The 23,356-nt window shown below is 39.1% G+C and overlaps 2 protein-coding genes and 1 pseudogene across 4 annotated transcripts in view; 1 reads left to right on the forward strand and 2 right to left on the reverse strand.

The window, feature by feature from the left end:
* WWC2 (WW and C2 domain containing 2) overlaps window positions 1-23,356 on the forward strand; it is a 120,255-nt gene that overhangs the window by 91,690 nt on the left and 5,209 nt on the right. For 2 of the 3 annotated variants that reach the window (XM_039551131.1, XM_010401501.4), the window contains exon 23: window positions 1,110-3,780. The exons of the other annotated variant lie outside the window; for it this stretch is intronic. In XM_039551131.1, coding sequence (XP_039407065.1) covers window positions 1,110-1,176 — 67 coding nt within the window. In that variant the 3' untranslated portion in view covers window positions 1,177-3,780. Of the gene's footprint in view, window positions 1-1,109; window positions 3,781-23,356 lie in introns of those variants that run through there. 3 annotated transcript variants of the gene reach the window in all.
* Window positions 4,588-5,263, reverse strand: LOC109144900 (annotated as a pseudogene).
* Window positions 6,472-7,125, reverse strand: LOC104690566 (claudin-22-like). The gene has a single exon (XM_010401503.1). It carries the CDS (start codon window positions 7,123-7,125, stop codon window positions 6,472-6,474), a length of 654 nt encoding a protein of 217 aa, XP_010399805.1.

Genomic DNA, 23,356 nt, shown 5'->3' on the forward strand with positions numbered 1-23,356 from the left:
GAAATCCATAAGCAAGTAGGGGCCTGTGAGGCAGCATGTCTTGCAAAACACAGCTTAAGTGATGCAGAATCAAAGCAAGAGAGAAAGGAAAGGGGTTCCTCAGCAAAGATGTGCTACAGCTAAGTTATTTATCTTCAGTTTGAAATTCAGAGCATCTTGAAGATTTCACTTTCTGTGCATGTCTTGAGAAGGGCTTTTGGTTGGTGCTGGTCATTTAACAGTCATCTCAGACAGACTGCTGCCCAAATCTACAGGAACATGTAAGACTGCTCAAAACATCATTTCCCTGCAAGAAGGGTATCGAAAGGCTCCATTGTCCTTCATTTTCTAGTCACCACATTAGGAAGAGAAAGCCAGTTTAGGCTGATTTTGCTCTGAGCTATTCTTTTTTATGGGAACTCAAGCTTCACCAGTGGAAAACATGGTTTAGTCTTCTGGATAAATACTTACCTCCTGAGGCTGAATTGTACATGCCCTGCTAGTTGGACTTGTTAGAGTGCTGTGGCCTCAGACTAATCACAGAGAGACATTTTTAAAGCTCTCAAGAAGAATGGCTCTTCTGAGATTGAATTTTTAAGCCCCCAATACTTCTCTTCCGCTTTCTAGCCTGCTAGTAGGCAAACCTGTGTAAACTTGTTATGCTTCAGTAATGTCTCAGTTCATAGGTGACAGAAATGGTAACAGCACAGGGGAAGCAACTGGAGAATGGGTTGACAATTTTTCTCTGAGTCTTGCCCAGACACAACTCTTCCCCCCCTGCCCTTTTCCCATGTCAGGATAAAATGATTTATTTTGCCTTCTCATCCCCCCACCGAAAATATCATCATAGGAAATTCAGTGACTGGAACAATATTTCAGTCATACCATTGCAGTTATTAATGAAATACTGATGTTTTTTCTGTTTCAAAACTGGAACTGCTTTTTACATAAAACTGCCTAAGAAGGTAATTGTGCCATTTGTTGTAAATTTGTTGTAAATAAATTTTCTGTATATTTTCCAAACCTGTGTTTTAAAGAAGTATGCTCTAACCTTAGCAACTCTACAGCAGATGACATTGCAGTCGTGCAACAAATGGTAAAGAAATCCCTTGTTTTCTTTTCTGATTCAGGGAGAAGATAGCATACTTCACAAGAGCAAAGATCAGTATACCAGCCCTTCCAGCTGATGATGTATAATTACGCATTTTCACTGAAGTGTTTTTCCACTTGTTCATATCTTTTCAGATGAGCTTTGTAGTTCCAGTGATGTGCTTTCAAAGATCTTCTATTTTACATTCACTATTGAGATGTTTATTTGTAAAATAGAGTGAACTGAATTGTTGTAAGCTTAAAACATGGCAAAAAACCCCAACAAACAGAAAACCAAAGTAGATAAATTTTGGTATACTGATGCTGATTTTGTACAGTTTGTGTGTATCGCATCTGTGTTTTTATTTTGTAAAGATGGAACAAAGGCAGTACTAAGCATGTATCCTGTTGAACTGCACTGTGTTGAGAAAAATTATGTTCAACAGACAATTGTTTATCTTTTCACTATTTTCATGTGAGCAGACTGTGAAGATGGCTGTTCTGCCATGCAATACTTTTGTACAAGAGTATAACTTTTATAGTTTAAAGTTAACCACAAGCATAAGCGCCTTTCCAAAACATCCAGGCTGCCTCACAACAGCTGCTGATTAGATTCATCACCCATGTTGTAATTTTGTTTCTGAAAATAAATTTCTTCTGGTTTGTTTTTTAATACTTTGTAGGAAGACACAGAGTTCAGAGTTTAGTTTTGTGAATGTACAGTACTTTAACCTGCACTAAAAGGTTTCTTGCATCTGCGGGAGAGTGAGAAAGGCAAGGCAGACAAGTAACCCTAAAAATTTACTTTGAGACTACCAAAAGGGGCAGCTGCTTTCTGAACCCGATGAATCAAATTCATAATACCAACACTGAAACTGAAATAGTTATACCCACTGTGCACTTAAAAATGAGAGTTTCTCTCTGTTAATCGTTTGTCCTAGGGGGCTCTCTGATTGCCAGCTAGGAACACATGAAGGAGTGTGCTAGGTTTACAGATCTGAAGATGCTTCATTAAAGGATTTGTACCAGAAAAAAAATCTCTCACATGCTAACTCAGATATCAGAAGTCCTGTTGGTAAGGTAAACCCTTTCTGAAAAAGAAAAGCTCCTGACTAGAAATCTGCACAAATTTTGGTACAGTAAATAACAATTCTTAAAATATACAATTGACCCTGTATGCAGTTGGGGGTGCACAGGTTTAATGAATAGATGTGAACAGCTTGTTTCAAATATGTCTTACGTGCTTCTTCCTAGCAGGCTGCTTCATCAGAAGGCAACTTGGATGCCCTCTGTACATTGGCTGTAGGTGTTCAAGCAGTCCTGTCTTGGTAAAGCAACTGGGGTCATCTTCCATGGGTACTGTGTAAGTAGGTGGATATTGCAGAGAACAGAAATTTTTCATTTTCTACTTAGTTTGTTGCACTCAGATGTATTTCATTCAGTGGCTGCAATTTTCTTCCCCGAGCAACAAGCCACATTGCATGGACTTCATCTTTCAGAAGTGCTATAATTACTGGTGAGCAAATGGAAACAATATAACCACAATATGGTAGCAGCTGTCTTAGATTCAAAGTGACAATTCTGTGATGACAGGTCTGTGTAACACCCAAAGGTTTTCTTATGCACAAATACATCAGTTCACTGAAATATAAAGCCAAACATGCTATTTTGAGCAAGATGACTGATTGAACATTCGTTATGAATGCCCCATTTGTTTTTTGTGTCTTGGGTTTGAGATAACATTCATGTTTGAAAGGTCAATTTAAAAAAAGCTGGAATTATTTAATGTAGAGGTGAAATGAAGGTTGACAGTTTCAACTTCTCAATTTGATTATATAAGTTGTTTGTAGAATGATGTTTAGAGGTCTACTTTATGATTTTTCTTTTATTTATTTACAGTCTTATTTATGTTCTGTTTAATATAGTTCAGTTCTGGCCATAAAAATATTTGTCATTAAGGATGCTATTCTGAAAAATACTTAGAGGTATCTAAATTTTAGTCCAGTTAGTTGGTTTTTCTCAAATGTTGAATAATTTTCCAAAAAAAAGTATTATTGTCTGAGTTGTAAGCATAAGGTGAAGTCAAAACTTGAGTATTGCTGGCTTCAGCTTACAAAACTCCTTTAAATGAGAGACTTAGACATATTCATGCTCTTCATTTTCCAGATTGGTAAAGTTGAACATATTTATAGGCAGCTTTTAACAATTCCGGGTTTGGAGTTTGGGGTTTTTTACTAATTCAACGTGTCACACTTGAAACACTCAATAGAATAAGCTAAAATAACACATACAAATAAACTCCTGTCAGTTTAAAGTGATAAATATTACTCTTGAAGTGAAATCTACCCTGCACAGCAGGGTGTAACGAATGTAATTAGTTCTATTGCCAGGTACCAATGTCACTGCAGTTGCATATATCAAAATGTAAATATTACTGGTACAAGAATATTTAGCCAAATGAGCTAGGTTTAGCAGAAATTGTAATAGAACACAAATCAAATAATTTTAAGATTATTTTTCTTTTTACTATTGCTATGTTTATACTGTATTAAATATCAAATGCTCAGGACTGAACTAAATATTTAATCAGGTTATATTCTGAATGTGTTTCTGTTCTAATTTTGTCTGTAAGAGTATGCAAGTACATTACATAGATTAACTTGTCTCTGCACTTTTCATATGTTTCAGTGATTGGAAAATACATTTTTTTTTAACAAAGCTCTTTTCTAGACCAGTGTTTTATTTAATTCTTTTATTGCTCTTCTGTCTCTTTATATGGTCTTTGCAGAAACAGATGGCTGCTACAGCTTTGTCAATGTAAAATCATGGCAATTTATAGAAAGTTCACATCAATCACTGACAGTGCTAAGGATAAGTTATATGGAAACTAATTCATATACTTGAAGTTAGTTCTTTACATTCATGAAGGAAAAACTGCACCAGCAATGAACACAGTTGAGTCTCCTCCAGACAACATCTCATTATTGCCCAGAAATACTGGGTGTCCTTAGAGAGAGAGAGAGATTGGACAGGGATAGAGGTGGTCATATTCTCTCTCCCTCTCTCTCACAATTGAGAATCTGGCATTATGTGATGTTATGTCTGAGAACATTTAGTTTACTGTAAATGATACAGGCCCAGCAAACTTCATTCAAGGTTGTACTGCATTAGGTTTTTGTAATGCACGTTGAACTGGTGCTACAAATTCTTTCAGACTCCAAGTAATATTATTTTGTAAAAAATACATAGTTTAAAGCAGCCCCAGTAGGAGTTCTGCTATTTAAAATATGGTCAAGTCTCCATGCAGGCCTAGAGATTAAAATTTTTATACTCACTCCCCCAAGTTATACAACAAAACCAAAATCTGACATTTATCAGACTTGGAAGAAATACAGTGGTGGCTTAGATTGCCATAGCTCATCAATTCATGTAATTAAAAGTGGAAATAAGTAGTGATTAAAGGAACTACTCGGTAAGAAAGAATCCCACCCCTGATCTTGTAAACAGTAACCTGTCTGTTCAGCAGGTCTGTCTCTTACTGTAACACAAGCAAGAAGTCAGAAAACGTGGTATCTGCCCTTTTTTAAGTCTTCCATTTCCAATTTCCAGATGCCGATGGGCATCTTGTATATCTGCCACTGCTGGTGCTGTCGTAAGTGATGGTCAGATGATAAGCAGATTGTAGAGAGGAGTAGAGATCCCCCTAGAACTAGAAAAAATCCACCAACCCAATCACTGAACAGTGCATCCCCTATTGCCCATCTGGGCAGAATCTCTGTGATGTCATCATTCCAAATCTCCTGGATTATAGTGTAAGCAAGGGACAGAGTCTCCAGCTATCATCTGGAGTATTCCTCCAAGTAGTAACAGCTTTTTTTTATCTTCTGCTCTGTATTCTCCATCTTTAGGCAGTCCAAACCAGGACCGGAGATCACAGGGCTCAGAAGTCATAGTCCATTTGATGTAGCTACTAAAGTAATGGAAATCTTGAATTCTAGGAAAGAATAAAAATCTTTAGACTGTGTTCCTACATCCTTTGCCAGAGTCCCATGCTCCAAAGCTCTGGTGCATTTATGTCTAAGTTGAGATTTTTCCAGCCTGGTAAGTAGTTACAGGTAGCAGTTAAAATCCATCCTAACACAGACAACAGAAATCCAGCTAACAGTAGCCTATGTCCGTTTGCCAAGTTCGTTTTTTGCAGTCATAGAAGCACCAAACAATTCGCTTTTGCAGGCACTGTTCTGCTCAGTTCTTTGTCATGCTCTGTCATACATAAGCACAAGTTAAAACAATGCTCTATGAAGCATGAAATACTTCTCCCCTCCCTCCTGCTTTGTGTTGCCTGGTTCCATGTGCAGTGTTTGGGGGACTGGGAGGTGGCATGGTAAACCAGTAGCAGAAGGGTGTGGCCACAGCTGGGCTCACTTTTCATTAGTTTTTGGTTTGTTTTTTTCAAGAAAAGCATATACTTGTTTTTCCATCAATCAGCTAAAGCATTACAGCAGTTTTGCTAATTTTGGCGTCTCCCAGTTTGTTTTTAAGTTTTAATACCACACTGATGCACTTCCACTTAGACCAAATAACACTCTCTGCTTTGTGGCCAGTTAAATGCCATGTTTAAAGTCAAATATACAGCAATATCTTCCAAACATGAGTGAATGGAACTTAAGGGATCTTGGATAGGATGCATAATGACTCAAGACCAGTGTCAGAGGAAGATAGATACACTGGCTTTTAAAGCAGCATTTCTCAGCCTATTTTTGGTGCATAAAGTATGCAGGTGCCAGAAACTCTTAGAGTAACTTGTATGGGCAGTCCAATGTGGCAGACTGGGGAAACACAGCTTGCTGGGTCTGAGCACCCACACCATCACACCCCATGCACAAAAAGACAGTTGCAAAGCTTGCTACAATTTCAGAAACCTACTATTTCAAATACACAGAAAAACCATTTGATGCACTTCAGACTGTTTAGGACAGGAAATCTCCTCTAAGTTCGTATGTCACTGCATCAGTCAAGTGGAAAATTGCAACAGGGAGTCAAACTTCAGGGCTTATTTCATTGGTTACATAAAAAAGGAAGCACATTTTGGTTAAAATCCAAGCTGTAAGAGAACATGCATATTCATTTTCAGGTTTTTACAGTGCAGTTAAGAAAGCAAAAGCACCTTTTCTGTGCAGTCTCTGAAAACTTCAGTGTTTTGTTGCGATACAGTTTTAAGCAGTTCCACAGGTGAGAAAACACACCATCTTCCAATACCAGTTTATGGAGAAAACAGACAAATTTAGGAAATCAGCTAGGTAACAAAGAGTCCTTTGAATTACTACCGGAACAAGCTTCTGGCTTGCATTAGGGTTTGGAAAAGATAGGGCAGTATTTCTGTACTGCTTAAAACCTTCCATGTTAAGGCCTAGTTTCAGTTTCCAAGCATTGACACTGATCCTGCTGCTCTGCTACTGCATAATGGACCGAAGACGGATGGACTTCAGTTGAACAGATTGTGCAATTAAGTAGGGATCCTCCTAATATAAGACAAAATCCAGCAAGCCAGCCAACAAACAATGCTTCCCCAAAATCCCACCTGGGAACAATATCTGGTATATTCTCATCCCAAAATTCCTGGACTGTGGAATGGGCAACCCAGGAAACTGGGACAATAGCTGTAATCCCTGATATCCAGAAGAGCATTCCTCCAAACAGCAACAACCGTTTCTTTTGTTCCTGTTGTCTTTCACCAATTTTCAAACAGTCCAACCCAAATCCTGAGAGCAAGAGGCCCAAAATCCCTGATCCATTGGAAAAAAACATCAAAATCCTAGAAATCCTGAGCTCTGGAGGCAAGGCTAGGAAAGAATCGAAGTCCTTGCATTGCATTCCACCTTCTTCCTGTACAACACAAGCTTGCCAGAGTCCCATAGTCCAGATCTCCAGTTCATTTAGTTCCAAGTTAAGATTTTTCCACTGGGGTAGATAGGTGGTGAGACAGGACAGGACCCATCCCAACAGAGAGACCAAAATGCCACTTAATTGCATCACTGGTTGATAGACTAAGGCCATTCTAAGAGCAGAGTTCTGAAAGCTTGAGGAGAAAGGTTTCCCCAGCAGTTCTGTACCAACTGCTACCTTGAGTGATGGTGGAAGCTGTGATGATTTTAGGTCTCTGCTGCCCCAAATATAAGCCCTTGCTATTAACCCTTTGCAAGCTCTGAAACACTTTTTTGTTCTTCACAAATATAAAGTTTCACATAAAGGACGAAGGACTTCACTAAACCATGAGTTAGGTTTTCCGATAAGGATTTGATCTGTTACCTTCCAATTTGCTTGGTAAAATTATATCCCAATGCCTGATGATTACAAGCCTGAGGATGAACAAAGAGGGCTCTATGACCCCTCACCCTAAAACACAACAGAAATCTTTGTGCTTCAATACGGATTAATTAGATTTTAAGTGGTGATAAAAAGGCAGCTCTGTGTGCAACAGGACTTCATTGTAATAGCTAAATTTGAGATTTCAGGGATGTAAATCAAGGCCTTGTAAAGAAAGGTAGACTGTTTGCCTATAATCTTTATTCTTAGACTTCCTCAACATACATAATGGCTTATCTTCCACTGCCCTGTTTTATGTCCCCAGCACTGTAAAAGACGCTTTGTAAAAGATCCTTATGCTTCACATTATCTACATTCATTTCTTTTAAAGTGGGCTTTGTTTTGACTGACTCTTAAGGGGAAAAGGAGACGGGTATGGTGAAAGTACCGTAGGAAATGAAATCCTAGACATCCCCTCCACCATAATGAACCCGGGCAGATCATCAGCCAGCGTAAACTTTACCTGCCCCAGGACTTCAGCAACACCACGGTAGCAGCTTACACCAGCTCAGTGTCCCCTTTCCCAAAGCCCATGTCCCAGATGGCACACAGTGTATTCACTTAGTAACTAACAACATTTGGCACTCAATGCTCCCTGGGCCAGGAATGCCTAGTACACCTTTCTGATCAAAGCAAGATACCATTATGCCATTACCCCATTAGGAAACCCTGCTTTTTCCTGCTCTCATGTCAGCTAACCTTGTGCTTGTCCACAGGGTCAGAAGGAGAACATCTGTTTGCTGTTTCCCTTCCCACATGTAACAGCACAGCCTGTCTGGGAAGGAGCTGAGCAGCATGAACACATCCACATGAGTATGACCCAGAGATGTTTTCCAGTAATTTCCTAGATGTGATAATGTATTTATCGGTATATTTTAATTCTCAGTTGTTCAAAATGGATTATGTGATGGGAAAACATAACATTGCTTTTGAAGGTTTCCAAAGTCCTGAAGGATATCATTAAGAACTGTCACCGTGAGATGATCTCTTCTTCCTCATTTTTATACAGAGTCTTAATTTCAAACCCTTGGTTTTCTCCTGTCACAAGCTGTGAAGAACCAATACAAAAACCCCAGAAAGATGATCTATCTCCCTTTTTCTTGTGTACCAACCCATTAATTCGACAGTTTATACTTGATCAAAAAATTACCATGCACAAGACCAGAAATCACTGAGGGTATAACTGACAACACTGGGAACAAATTGTCACAAGCAAGCCTGTAACATTGGCCATCCACTAGGCAAAAGAAAAATGAGACAGATCAATCCCGTGTTCATTCATTCATTCTCCAGACTGTATTTTCATATTCGGCAGTGTCGTTTCTCTCCCCTTTCTCTATTCAGAGCAGGAATGCTAGTTCTGGAAATCCTTGTGACTTTCAATGAGAATCTCCATAACGCCATTTAAATAATATTTAAGATAAAACAACCATGACTTAGGAGTGATTCTGCCCCTTCAGGGGTTACATGCTTATCTGACTTTAAAATCACAGTTACTGAAAGAGTATTATGGAAGCCTGTTGCACTTTTCTTGACTGTGTACATTCAATATTTTCTTCTCTGCTCTTAATTCCAACAGTCAATATAGTCTGAGAGTACAGCATCAGGCCTGTGAAGTCCATACATTTTGCAAATGTTAGCTACAACTGGCTATGCTAAAGGCTATACTAGCCTATACTAAAGGCTATACTAGCCTTTAAATTTTAGCCATCAGAAGCACTGGGACTGCTGCATTAGTAAGATCTGCCAATTAAATTCTGCACCTTATTATTAATGATGCACTAACTTAGAGCAAGAAAAGCTTCCTTACACTATTCTGGATAAGATTATATGCAATCCTTATTCTTCTGGAGGGGAGGGGAAGGTAACACTTGCCTTGGCACTAAGATAGTGACAAGTCTGGAATGCCTTTACTTGGAACTTACTGCTCTTATGAAAAATCACAGCTGAACTATGTACATTCTCAGGTCAGTCACTGCCTTAGTTCTATCTTCCTTGTCTTTCTTTCACCCTTTTTCTCCCCACTGTTACTTCTTTTCTCTCACATCTAAAAATGTCTCATCCCCAGAATAATTGTATTTGGTAGACTTGTGCCTACACAGAAAGTGACATGTCAGAATGACTGAAAAGCCTAAGGGGCTAGATTGGGCTCCCATCTGTTTCTGTCCTACTGCTCAGGGCAATCTGAAACATAAGCCCAGGGTTTACTGTTATACTGCCATAACAAAAAACATCTGCCAGCATCTGCACAGCCTGAAACAACAGATCATCTTAAGGTGTTTCAGTGGGGATGGCCACTGAAAGATGGCTCCCAGGCCAGTGGGGCAGGGAAGGTGCCTGACAGGGACCTCTGCAGACAGTGGCAGGGGGCCCATGCACAAGAGAGCCGCTCCAGGACAGCTCTGGCCCTTCTCTTCGCCACTGCTCCCCTTGTCAGCCTCTGCAGCAAGGATGGTGTTTGTGCAACACGGACTTGTCAAGAAGAAAAGGAAGAGCAGGTACAGCTATCACTGACCAGTGTGCTTTCAGATAAGGAAGGTGAGGATGGATTTAGAGGGACTTTTGACTGGGTTTAGAGCATTTTTTTTCCCCTGTTCCTTTTTCCCTATAAAGTCTGAGGTATGTAACATACAGGGATACCAGCCTACAGAGGCCTACACAGGTAAAATAATGCCTGTGAAGAATATAGCACAGGTCATAATCAAGTTCATACAGGTTCAGTAATACTTTTCAAGCCCTGGAGATAACATCATTCATTCAAACTAGCTCCAAGCATCATTTTTCAAATTGACTTTGACTAGACTAAAGCAGACTCAGGGTGGGCAGTGTGCATATCATTTATGCAGTTAAGTGCATTAAGTTTCTACTCCCCATAAAATCATTTCGGGCTGAACACAAGGATTCTGAATCTCACTGCAAGTGGTATATATTCTCTTTAAAAACTACACTAACTCTTCTGGGAACCTCCACAGCCAGAGATATAGATACACAAATACTTTACCCCCTGCAAAGAGTAGTGGAGAATTGTTGTCTGTACACAGCTCTGCAGCTCACACAATTATCCCAATGTTTAATGGTCAGCAAGTGGAAAGAAATACCAGGTTCAGCACTTCGGGATCTGATTAGGCAATTTAATCCCACAAAAGCAGAATTATGAGACTGGCTCTTTCCTACACTTTCAGTTCCTTTGTAAAGCATGTTCATGTTGTGGGCTTGTTTATTCTCCTCCAGTGGCCCAAAAAGTGTGTTCATCTGTGAAGTACAATTGTCCCCAGTAGCATTGCCCAGACACTGCTGTAGCTTTTGCTAATTTGAAGATAGTCCTGGAGCTTCATAAAATATTTTTTTGTTGCTCATTGAAATATCAAGTATTCTCATGAATCATTCACAGGTCTCTCAGTTTTAGATTCCTATCTTATAGACACATATGCAAAGAGCTAGGGTATAGATTTTCTATAGCTGAATCGTAGTTACAGCCAGTAGAACAGCTGCTGTCAGAAGTTGGCAAGGCAATGTCTTCAGCATCTTACAATGAGTGACTTAATTCATTCACCTTGGCAGTCTTTTGCTTTCCACCTTATTGCTTGAACTGAAAGTTATGAGAGTTAACATTTTCTTACTTAACTAAGAACCCATTTCTTTGTGATGCTGGAGCATCTTTTGGGTTTGCATAGCCAATGTGCTCTTCAGTGAAACCACAGGAACACCAAGCAAAGAACACAACCCATACTGCTACCCATATTGACTTACTCTAGCGTGCATTGAAGTGAGATTTGAGATTATGTGTATTGGTAGAGCTTAAGGTTTCAGGGTGCTTCAGAGAGCATCACAGTACAGAAGTTAACCTTTCCCTGAGTATATATCTGTGTGTCTATATGACTCCTGAGAGTCATAAACTTTGCAAGAGAGTGCCAGCAGGCACCTTTTGACCTCCTAATGAAGTGGACTAATCTAAATTTTCTTTATTTATTCATAAAGTTACTGTGGTGGTTCTCCTGCTTGAGTCATCTTTGTTTCCCTCACTGAAATTACAGTACCAAGTTAGACACAGCCTCACACAGAGCTAGAAGGGTAAATGAAGTGCTCATGTAAAAAGTTCAGTGAATCAAAGCAACACAGTGTCCATAGTACTTCCCACTCCAATGTATGAGTGGCACTTGTTAGACTTCTGCTTGAACCCTAGTGCAATCCATAACAGCAACCTCTAATTATGGGCACTTAGAAGCCATTGTGAAAGCAAGTAAGAGGCAATATGCAGAGGGGTAAGCCAGTTATGAAGATAATGACAATTTCCATCTTGAAAAGGGACAAGAGAGTAACTTTAAACACATACAGTTAGCTCATGGTGTCATTAACTTTCACAAAAAACCTAACTCAACATTTAGAGGTGATGATTTATAAGATCACATTATTTTTTTCTGTGTTACATCTGAAGACACTGCCCCTCAGTGAATGCTAGGACACTGCTAGAGCGAAGTCACAAAGCCAAACAACTGAATATTTTGTGGAGATGTTAGAGCAGAATGGGACAGCAGAGACAAAGAAAATTATCACAAAGGCCTCAATGCCTCTTCAGATCCATCCCCCCACCCCCCCAGTGTAGGCAGTGAGGACAGCCCAGCAGTGCAGCCCCTGCAGATGGCTCCACACTGCTGGTGTGCCAGGGCCAGCACAGAGACAGCAGGGCAGAGCTGGGCTGAGCACAGCAGGAGAAGGTGAGGACTCACCACCTTCAGCAGAGCCAGGAAGGGGCTGCAGAACCCTCTCAAGTGGGAAAAGGGCACAGCCATCGCTGTCCTGATTTCAAAAGGGCATGTTCCCTGCTTTTCAGTATTGCAGGGACTGCCCAAACCTGCATACCTTCCCTCTTCAAACACTGGATGTAATTCATTAAGCAACTTTAGCAAGAGCCTGTTATATATGCAAAAGAAATGTACTTCTGTGATTGAAAGACCTTGCTAGCAGTTTCACGTCTCTAAGATCAATCAAAAGCTTGAAATAGGATGTCATGTAGAGCTAATGGTAGTTGCACAAAATCTAGAAGGGAAAGGCACTGAAAGAGTCAAGCACAGCAACATGAAACTGCTGATTTCTGCTTTAGGGACTTATTCAAAAGATTGAAATGAGAGAGGGTAGATTTGCCATCATTATACTGGAAGAATAAAGAATGCTTTAAGGCTCAGTACTTCCACCTTTGCAAAACTTTTCTATCACCATCCCCATCCAGACTTCAAAGTGAGGGTTGACTGGGTTAGAAAATTAGCCTTACTCTTCAGGGGACTATTTTTGATATACTGTCAATACAGGAGATTACTGTAAGTATGAAAACTCATGTCACTTGAGCAGTGATTGGAATGTGATTTCCTTGAATGATGGAAGTCTAAGAAACTAATTTCTGAGCTGTGAAATGTATGGGCTTCTTTATCACTATGCATCCCTTATTGGGAGATTCTGGTTTAATAGAGTGTTACAGATATATATTTCTATAATGCTTTTCATTTCACATCTGCAGACAATTATTATAATAAGCTTTCTTTCATTCCTTAAGATATGTTTCTTATTATCAGTAAACTTATGAGAAATTATTTGTAGTTCCCAGTTGAACCTACATAGGAACTGTTACTGCACGACAGTTAGGATTACAAAGATGATACAGACTTGTTAACCATAAATTAGAAGACTGCACACACCTTTTAACAGCAATCTAGCCAGAACATAAAAGAAGCTGTAAGTGAAGGAAGTGTGGGGCACCTATTGCATTTTGCTCATCTGCTATATTGAGATTTGGGGGGAACGGAGGAAAGCAGCTGAACAAATTTATGGTTGTTTGAAATATGATTGTTCCTTAGATTCTAGTGGATTAAATTGGTTTTACTCTTCACCTTTTAAGGTTCAGAGAGCTAGGAAATGCAGAAAGGGAAGATCTTTCCTAGAAAGTAATTGTTCTCTCTCACATGGTGATATCTTTTTAGTTAAAAAAACAAAAAACAAGTAACACCAAAAAACTCAACCAACTGAAAAAACAAAACAGCTTTTCTTCCCTTTCTTCCCTCACAGGATTTCATCAGAATTTAAGTATCCCCCCACTAATGAAATCTAAGCAAACCTATAAAGAGTTCATAACATCCTGTCATTAACAAATCAAAGCACTAACATTTTCAGTATTGGTTAAAGCTTAAATATACACTTTACTGTTGTCCTCTGCCACCTTCATCCTCACCCCTTCTCTCTACTCACTCTCACCTTCTCTACTTTACATCAAAAAAAGCTGAAAGGCTCATCAGGTTCCTTCAGCAGGGCAGTGAGGATGGAGTCAAGCAGAGGTGCCCATGGCTACTCTGTTGGAAAGAATAGGTACAGGAGGGAAGGCAGGTCAGCAGTTTCCTCCCTTCACTTCACCAATTGTGGCCACCCAGCAGCATCCTCAGATGTCAAACACTGCCCACAGAGGTGAAAGGGGTGATACACAGAATTCAGCACATATAATGCCCCATGTACTGCAAAACATGGTATAGCTGAGACAAGCAAGGAGTTCCAATGAATGTTGCATCGGTAGATTGAGACAATGTCTGCCCACATTTCATATCAACCCAGAGAGAGAGAAATCCTGGAGACTTCTAATATCATGCCTCTGCAATGGTTACGTGATAGTTGTTTCTATTTTTACTAATTGATGATGACTATCGTGGAAAGGTACTAAGTATCTGCTGCAAAATATGACACGTTTTCCAAACATGTTTGCATAGAGGTGAAGGCTACTTCCATCCACAGATTCAACCATTTAAACAGAGAATGCTTCATCCTAAATGAAAGACAGTGAAGAAGCTTTGGTTCTGACTGCAGGAAAACAATTGTGAAGATGATTAAAATTGTTATTCCCCAGTATGAAAATAACCAGTGCTCACTTGAGCAGGCATTGCTTTTGATCCTTTGGCCTGTCACAAGAGTCTACTTTTAATTTGCACAGTACCCAGGAAGAGATACTGAGATAGTCACTATTTTGGAATATACTCAAGTCTTTGTATTATTTTGTACAAAATTCCATGTAGAAAAAAGGAAGCAGCTGCATGAGTTAAAGGACTGTACAAAGACATGTTACTGAGCTTGGTATACACCTTCAAAGCTACATTCGCTCATACAAGAAAAGCAGTACTATGCCAGGACAAGCCAAAATTTTTATCTAGCCCAGCAAAAAAAGAATATAAAAACATTGTAAGGATAGACTGCTGTTGTCTCCAACCTACAGTGTAAAAATCTCTAAGTCTGGAATTTAAATCTAACTTTAGGACAAAAGTTTCATTGAAATCTTCCCTGAAGTTGAAAATATTGTGAACAATGCCATCATGTTGGTATGTTGGCATTTTGGTGTCTGCATTTGGGAGTCTGCACTTTGGCAACAAGGACTCTAGCCCTAGAAATAAAATGGAAAAAAGTGAATTATCTCTCCAGTGGTCTGCTTGAAATCTAGTATCTTCCACTGTAAGATATGATCTAAAAATCACTTGGTTTTTCTTCTTAATGGGAAGGATACACTCCCAAGTGGACGTACAAATGAGTTTCCTGTAATATTCTGCCAGATGCACAGATGGCATGAGATGAGGAAAGTGCTCCTTGCATCAAGTGTGCGACGATTTTCATAAACTATAGCTTCAGTGGTTAGGAGCAATACATCTGTACTCATTTAAAACTCCTTTATACCACAGCATATTATCATGCTTCTCTTTATCTAATTATCACTTCTCCACAGGACAATGATCACAGAATTTTCTTCTGTTGTGGTAGATGGAAAAATGGGGCATTTTATCCAAGAGTGCAAGTGAATTTCACTGTCTGACCCATATGTCCAGTTACACAGACTGTAACCCACAGGAACACCACTGACAGCAGGGTGCCGAAATGTTTTTAACCAGGGGAGTTTCCCCACAAAGGTGAATTCAGTCACCTCTAGCTTCCATACAAATTCAAAGAATCAGTAAAAGTCACTTTTGTCCATCTCTGTCTTACAAGACAAAATAAAGCAAATGACAACCAATAGACAGTTATTTAGCTTTCCTTTAAAAAAAAAATCCTCTGCTGACAGAATAAACACAGGATTCCTAAGCAACCTGTTTTAATGAAGCACTGGATTATGGATCTTATTTCCTAAGGCCATGTTCATGTTCTCACATTCCGTCCTCCTTTCTTAAGCAACAGCACCTAGTGGTGAATATGCTAGAATAGCCTGAGTTGGAAAGGATCCACAAGGATCATCAAGTCCAGGTCCTGGCCCTGCACAGGACAACACCAAGAATCACACCATGTGTCAGCAAGATGGGCACTGCTTTCTTTCAAACAACTTTCCTCTTGTTGCAATCCCTTAAAGGAAGTACCATTTTTTTGTAGTCATCATTAAATCACAGTTTATGATTTGCTGTAATTTTTAATTCTGGTGTAATATTCACATTTCTTGCAGCACACATGCATCCTCTGATGACGTTGGTAAGACAAGGCCCTTTTCCAGCTCCTAGCATATGTATGGAAGATGGGGAATGACAATCATTCCCCTTCCTCTACTCCCTGCTAGTATCCCTCCATGTACTAATGACAGAAAAGCCTTTGTCTCTCACCTCTGCAAGTGGTCCTGCTTTTAGAAATGTTTGATCACTGAGCTTCCTGCTGAACTCTTTATTTCAGGTCCACAAATGCCAGCCTTTTTGAGATTTCTGAATCAGAATCAAACTACGTCCAAATTGTAAAAAGCTGGAAATGAGGTGGCTTGAGGAAAGGGATGGGAAAAGATATGGCCTGGGAACATCTGACTAAAGATCTGGAGCGGAGTTCCTAAATATGGTGCCCACATGAGGCTCAGTGCATATGAGAAGAAAAGATGAGTCAGTGTGTAGCTGTGGCACTTTTTCCCACTTAATAACAGAGCAGTCACATCTCTTTGATCATTTCTAGAGCACAGAAAACATTAATGTGCTCAAATGACCTCACAGCTACCACACAGAACATTTACCTTGTGGTCCCATCATGTTCCACAAAATACAGCAAATAAACTTCTGAGGCTTGTACAGGAAAACAAGATTTTACCTCCAGCCGATCTGGGGTAGCCCAAGCTACATAGCCAGCAATCCTCATGGGGCTGAGGAGAGCAGCTGCAATGAAACTAGTCAGAGGAGGGAACAGCTTTTATCAGAATACAGAAACAGTGCTGCACCACAGCCCTGAACTCCCAATGCAACAGGCAACAGCATCTTCTGACACACCATTGACTACAGAGCTACATTATTTGTACAAGACTAGAAGTGGGCCAGGGAAAAGTTTTCATGTTCCCATGACAAAAAGATAACAAAAACCCTGTCTCCTTTGTCTTTTGTATAATTTCCCTTTCTATCAGAGAACAGCAGGACTGAAAATACACTGATAGAGCCTGGTAAGTGACCTAAACAACCAGTAACAGAAAGATCTTTGAGTGTGATTGAAGATACTCAGGTTTCAGTAGATGGATCTACAGTGTCAGGTACTGCAGCACAGCCTGGGACTGCCACAATCCCCACTGCCAGTTGGAACAGAAATTAAAGGCAGAAATGAATGACTCTTGCAAATGAAACAGATGCGACAAATGCGTAATTTGGAAGTTCCCAACAGCTCAGGGAAGAAGCAATAACTGATAGAAAGCTAAGAGCTGCTGAGAGCAGCCTACTAACATTTCATCAGTAAAGGAAGATTTACAGTCAGCTGGGCAAACTGGGACAAGAAGCTGTCTTTGGGAATATGCCTCACAGAAATGCTGCAAACTAAAGCATAAAAAAAAATCTATGTATATGAAGTATTAGACAATTAATATAGAAAACTTGAGACTCTGCTATGCCATGAGTATCTGATACAGATAAAAACCTAATTTATAGAGACATATCTAGGGCCCTGAAGGCAAAAAATAAAATAATTTAGATCATAAAGCAAAGAAACACTGGTGTTAGAATCTGGTACAAGAAGCAGTTAAGGAAGGAGGTTGTCACGCGATTCATAATGCAGTTTGAATCTACATACATCTTGAACTGTCTTTGACCACCTTGATTTACTTTGGTTTTAAATGGGGGCCAAGTATGTGGGTTGATGAATCAGTTATCTACAAGAGCTCAAAAAGTTTCGACTGAAAGCATACTGACAGACCCCCAAGCAGTAAGAAAAGTCTTCTGTTACCCAGACACACAAAGCTGGGGCCAAATCCAAGAAGGTGCATTAAGAGCCCACATTACAGCCATACACCGAAGCACTGCTTAGCCAGAATCCTATTTCCGTCAGAGACTGGCAGAACAAGGGGGCAAGAAGATAATACTATATCACACCCTCAATACCTTTTCCAGCTTCCACATAAAGGCAGGTCAGGGGCTTCCTAAGTATAGAGGTTGTGTCTTTGCATTCAGTGGTTTGCTCATCAATTGTCCAAGCACTTACTGAAATTATGTTTAACAAAAAAAAAATATCTCAGCCCAACACTACAAAAAACTCTTGCCGGTAGAAGTGTTAGATAATGGTGAAAGTTGGTCCCTTCCCCCTCTTTTAAATCAGCACCTAAGTAAATTTTTCTGCTTATTTCCCTTTGAGGGACTAAGATATATTACACAACAAGACACAATAGGAAGGCTTTCTAGTTCAGATATCCTAGCAAGACTATTCTAGCTTTTATAAAAATAGCCAGATGACAGAAATATCTATTTCAATAATGCCCACAGAAATTAAACATTTAAATATAAACATGCATATTCCTTCTGGTATTTCATTTATTAAAAAAAAGATACCAAGCTGTTCCAAATTTCCTTATTTTTTGTGAATCAAGGCATCTGCTTTACTTTCAGAAACTGAATGCTGTTCTCACTAGCCTCATCTATCCTTGAAGCATATAACTTACTCTACAAACTATTTCTTGGGGTTCTGAACAGTGCTTTGTGCCTTCTCTTTGTTTTGTTATGTGCAAAGTAAACACTAATCCCCCTCCAGGCAAAAAGACAGACTTACTGCTTCTATGGAAGTGAGAAGAAGCTCAAAGGTAGCATAAAGTTATTGTGTAAGAGAATCAGAACCATAAAATCAAGTCAGTCTTAATGCATTGAAATAATATATATAAATATATATAGACAAATCTATTAAAAAGTAAATAAATAAAAGCAGCATGAAAAAGTAGAGCTGACACAAGTGGCAATGAGAAGACCTGAGCTTAAGTTTAGACCTCCCCACAAACTGGACCGCTGAGAAGTAATCACAATTCACAGTCTGGATTCAGTGGCTCTCTAGACCAAGGAAAGCAGTATGTAATACACAGAACATGGAAGATGACCAATGACTGGAAGACAGACTCCAGTCTTTTTCTTAACTCTGATAATGGACATACTTGTAAGAAGCAATTTAACTACATTTTCTGCAAGTACTTTGTTTTTCTTCACCTATAAAACTATTGCACATTTAAGGTGGCCAGAAAGAACGAAACAGTTACTGTGGAAAATACTTGTACAAGAAGCAAACTAATACTGCATATTTATAAGGCAAATAATTTCACATTCAAAAGAAAAAAGCCTATATTGGATGAACATTTTAGTGCACAGTACATTTAGCAAAACGTCTAGCAGTGTCAGTATTCTGATGAGGAAAGTGGTCCTAAGGGTAGATATATCTAATGACTATAAGAGAATTAATAGTAGAAGAGAATTCTTTGATGTTTTATTTAAAAGTTTTGCTCAATAATTCAATAAAGAGATCCATTATAAATCAGGAAAGAGTAAGAACATACCACAAGTACAATCCAGTAATGAATAAAAATCAAACCTACACAAGGGTAACAAGTATCTGTAATTTAGGCAGCATATAATTCACTACTTAACCCTACCAAATTAAGTTGTCTGGGATATAAACCAGGATGGATCTAAACGTTGACCCTACCGTAACTGTGAGAGTGAATAGATGAAAAGTACACAGCAGCTCCAATATTTTCATTAACAGACATACGATGGTCTACCTTTTGATCACCTATTGATGCCAGATTTTTTTTCAGGATTCCAGGTGAAGCAAATATAAAAAGGAAAAGTAAGGGGTATTCGTTTTGTTCCTTATGTCTTTCCCTCTCATCTCTGACCAAGCACTGTCAGGTCAGATAGGTACTCCAATGCCTATTAATGAATCAAAACTATGTTGTGCACAAATTCCAAGAACAGGATTCACCCCAAAAAGGGCATATACCTTTACTTTGTAGAAAAATAGTTTGCTTTATTCCTCCTAAGTCTCAAAAAGAACGTGTGGCACAATAGGATTGGATTTCTAGAATCTCTGGTGGACACACCTTCATGGACAACTCATTTTCCCCTCAAGCTGCCTATATTTAGTCTCACACAGAGAAGATCAAAAATACTGATTTCTTACATTACAACATACCTAGCCATTCCTTACTTTCTAGCAGGAACTACAAAATCATTTTGCATAACCTCACAAGGAATATGCTAGCACCAAGGAAACCAAACCAAAATTGGAAATTCATTTCCACAGAGTCTTCCATCAAAACACAGCAAATACGGATATTTCCAACAACTCAGCATGTTGCTACATTGCCATTTGCCCATAAATTCCAGTAAGACATAGCTCTGGAATCCCATTAGCATCCTAGAGAGTAAATAACAACTGAGCTATGAATCTCAAGCCCCATAATCACAGTCATTGTTACCTATCCCCTATCTTTGAATCTTAAAGATTATTTTTTTAAATTGCATTAGCTATTTTTATTTTATTTTTGTGCCAAAATAAGCAATTCTGAATGAAATGACACCTTTTAGTGTCAACTTCAGCTGTAACCCTGTCATCAAACATCACTCTCTGTAAACAAGACATCCAGGTGGGAAAAAAAAAGAAAATTAAAAAAAAAAATCATGACTTCAGGATCTCCTATTATAGCAACAACATCTCAACTAGATATAGAAGGCTAAGCACTCTGTGCTTCCTTCCTTCCCTTTTTCCCACGAAGTAACATTGCCAATATTTATTCTATTCCAGATAGTCCTGATTGTCCCTTTAAAATACATCATAATTGGTCCCAGATGCTCCTCTGTAGGTATTGATTAATAGTAATAACAGCCATCTTTCTTTCTGACTTGGGTACCACTGGAGCACCCAAGGTCAATATCAACACAAACCAGAACTTAGAAGGACATGTCAGTGGTAACATTTGCAAGGAAACAAGATATTGCTTTAATCAATCTCCTACTACTTTATATTCCTAATCTGAAGGCAAATGCCACTCAGTTGATATGTCTTCAGGTACAGAATAGCTGCCTCCTTTTTATTATCCTAACAGGATTGTGGAAAAAAAATCAATTAAGAAAATTCGTGTCTCTAAAAGATTACTTAGGAACAAGATCTGAGAATTGCACAAACGTTCCTTATGCTACAATGTCAGGCATAACTCAGAAGCCAGACAAAATGGGAAATGTAAGCCTGAAGAACTAAATGCAAGTGAAGCAGAATTAAACCACCTCTTGCTAAGTCTCTACTCCTTTCTCACTTCTGTAAAGCATTAGTAGAATCCTGTTCTGCTTACATATAAGGCAATGGAAGTTAGAATTTGTTATAGTTGCCATTACCTAAATTCCTAAATGTTAGATCTGACAGTCATCTAAATTATGTTAGAAGTTGAAAAATAAAAAGGGGTGTGTTGTAAAGGGCTGTGGTAGGATCTTTGAGCTTATTGTAACCATAGAAAAATAATAAGCTGCAGAGTTGGGGTTTTATGCTAATGTTGCTATTGTCTCCAGATACTCATTTTCAGGATGGCTGGAATAATTTACTATGAACTAGCTCTGACTCGCCAGATTTGCTTCTTTTCATGTAGGGCTTGTTCTTTACATACACAATGTTTTCTGTTGCTGCATATTTGAACAAGAAAATGTGTAAAGGCGTATTTTTGCAGAACCATGATCAATCAGTAGTAAAGCGATGAACAACCATTCCGGCCAGTTTCCCCACAAATAAGTTTCCTCTCCACTTAAATAAGAGACAGTTAGGGGATTATTTCCAAATATAATTTATGTGTATTCATAAACAAAACCAAATGGTTACATACCTCAGAGGAAATTACAACTGATATTGATTGACATTATACTTACCTCTCCTACATTACAATTTCTCTTATGTCACGACCTGAGCTGACTGTTTTCGGAGACTTTCAATTAAATGCAACTTCACTTCTTCAGCATCTGGGAGAGCAACGTCTGAACACCCTTATTACATAGCTTACAAACATTTTATGGCTACTGCAGTAACATGCCACGAGCTGATGGTTATAGCTCTAGCATGAGAAAGGGCATATGGTTCCTGTCAGACTACTCTGTTTATTTCATCCTTACAGCTGTTGTGGAAGCAAACAGGAATTTTAGGTAGAACTCTCAAAACTTGAATTGGTTTCTGTACGCATACCTATTTATGCTAAAAGCTTTCATTTAAACAAATACCTTAGTACGGTTGGCACAACCACAAGCAACCGAGAGTCATTCACCATTTGTTTTCCCTTTCATTATATGACTACTCAGCGATCTTTTGCACAAATGCAGCAGTGCTTTGAGACATGCTATGACAGCATACAAAGTGTTAGTGCCTGATCCTGAGGACTTTCAAAAAGAAAAAATTAAAACCTTCTGTAACTGAGGGTCTGATGAAAAAGATACATTTAGTATTATTGCCAAAGTTCACTGGGGCTCCAACCAGTGCACAATAAAACTAGATGCTGTGCTAAGTAACAACACTTGCCTCAGCTTTCTCTGCTCTTGAGTCCCCATTCCTACCAGAAGCACAGCCCACGATCAGACAGGAAGCCCGGGGCTACTTAAAGAAAACATTCTCGTCAGCTCTCTGACAGCTTTTAAACAAGCAGATTAAGACTGCTTCCAACTTTCGAACACTAGAAATAGTCTCAGCAAAAACAGATCTGTAAGGCACAGAAGGCTGCCAGCAGTGAGAAATGAGTCGAATCAATGAAATTTACTGCCTCACCATCTGATGGAAGATAACACATCTCTCCAGACTGTAGCAAATATATGCAAATATGTTTTATTCTAGCAAAATATTTATTTCATCACATCTGGAAAGATTATAGCATTGTTCCTTTCCTTACCAGCAAATACAAGCAGCAGCCTGGTAGTACAGGCAGAGTAGATTCATGCCCGGGGTACCAGCTTATGGAGTCCTGCAATTTCATCCAAGACTATGCTTTCAGTTTTTGATCACCAAATGGCAATGCATGCCGGAATGTGCAGAAAGCCTAATTCAATTGCTTTGGCAAACACGTATCTCTTCTTCTCTGTGCCCGGGTTGTAACCTCAGGCCCACTGCTAGACCCACAGGACAGGCATGTCTCCCAAAAGGGAGCTGAACACCCCGCATGGGCTCAGCCAACACTGTTGCTCTTCCATCCATACACTGTGTTGATCTACAGTAAAGCCTGCTTGCTATTGCTCCCAACACCATGCTAGAGGGGCATTTGGAAACATGGAAGGGCTTCACAGCTTGGGGTACAATCAAGTTTTAGGAGAGAATGCTCTTATGAATTAAGTGTGCCCATCAAGATTTTGGGTGCACTTGTCATCAGCACATATCTAGCAACCAAACACATCCTATGAAAACACATCTGTGCTCAGACAGAAGTATTAATAACCAGAAGGAATAACTGTGCTTCACACTTCTATTAGCAATGTATTAGCTTGCTGTAAATATTAACTTTGCTGTAGTTTAGACAGCTAAATACAAATTAATGGAAAGCTTTTGGGAACATAAAGAGACTATGCTCTTAATGATCTTCTTAATACTATCTTTCAGCATACCAGTGGGAATTATGGAGAGATGCATTGTGAGATATTATTTCTAGTGTCATTAGAGCCTTAAGACACACATATAAAACTATAAG

This window comes from Corvus cornix, chromosome 4 (genome assembly GCF_000738735.6).
Source record: "Corvus cornix cornix isolate S_Up_H32 chromosome 4, ASM73873v5, whole genome shotgun sequence".
In the NCBI taxonomy this organism is placed as follows: Eukaryota; Metazoa; Chordata; class Aves; order Passeriformes; family Corvidae; genus Corvus; species Corvus cornix.

What these genes read in the sequence shown, in the direction of transcription:
- LOC104690566 (XM_010401503.1), bottom strand. Translation starts at nt 7,125, where the DNA reads ATGGCCTTAGTCTATCAACCAGTGATGCAATTAAGTGGCATTTTGGTC.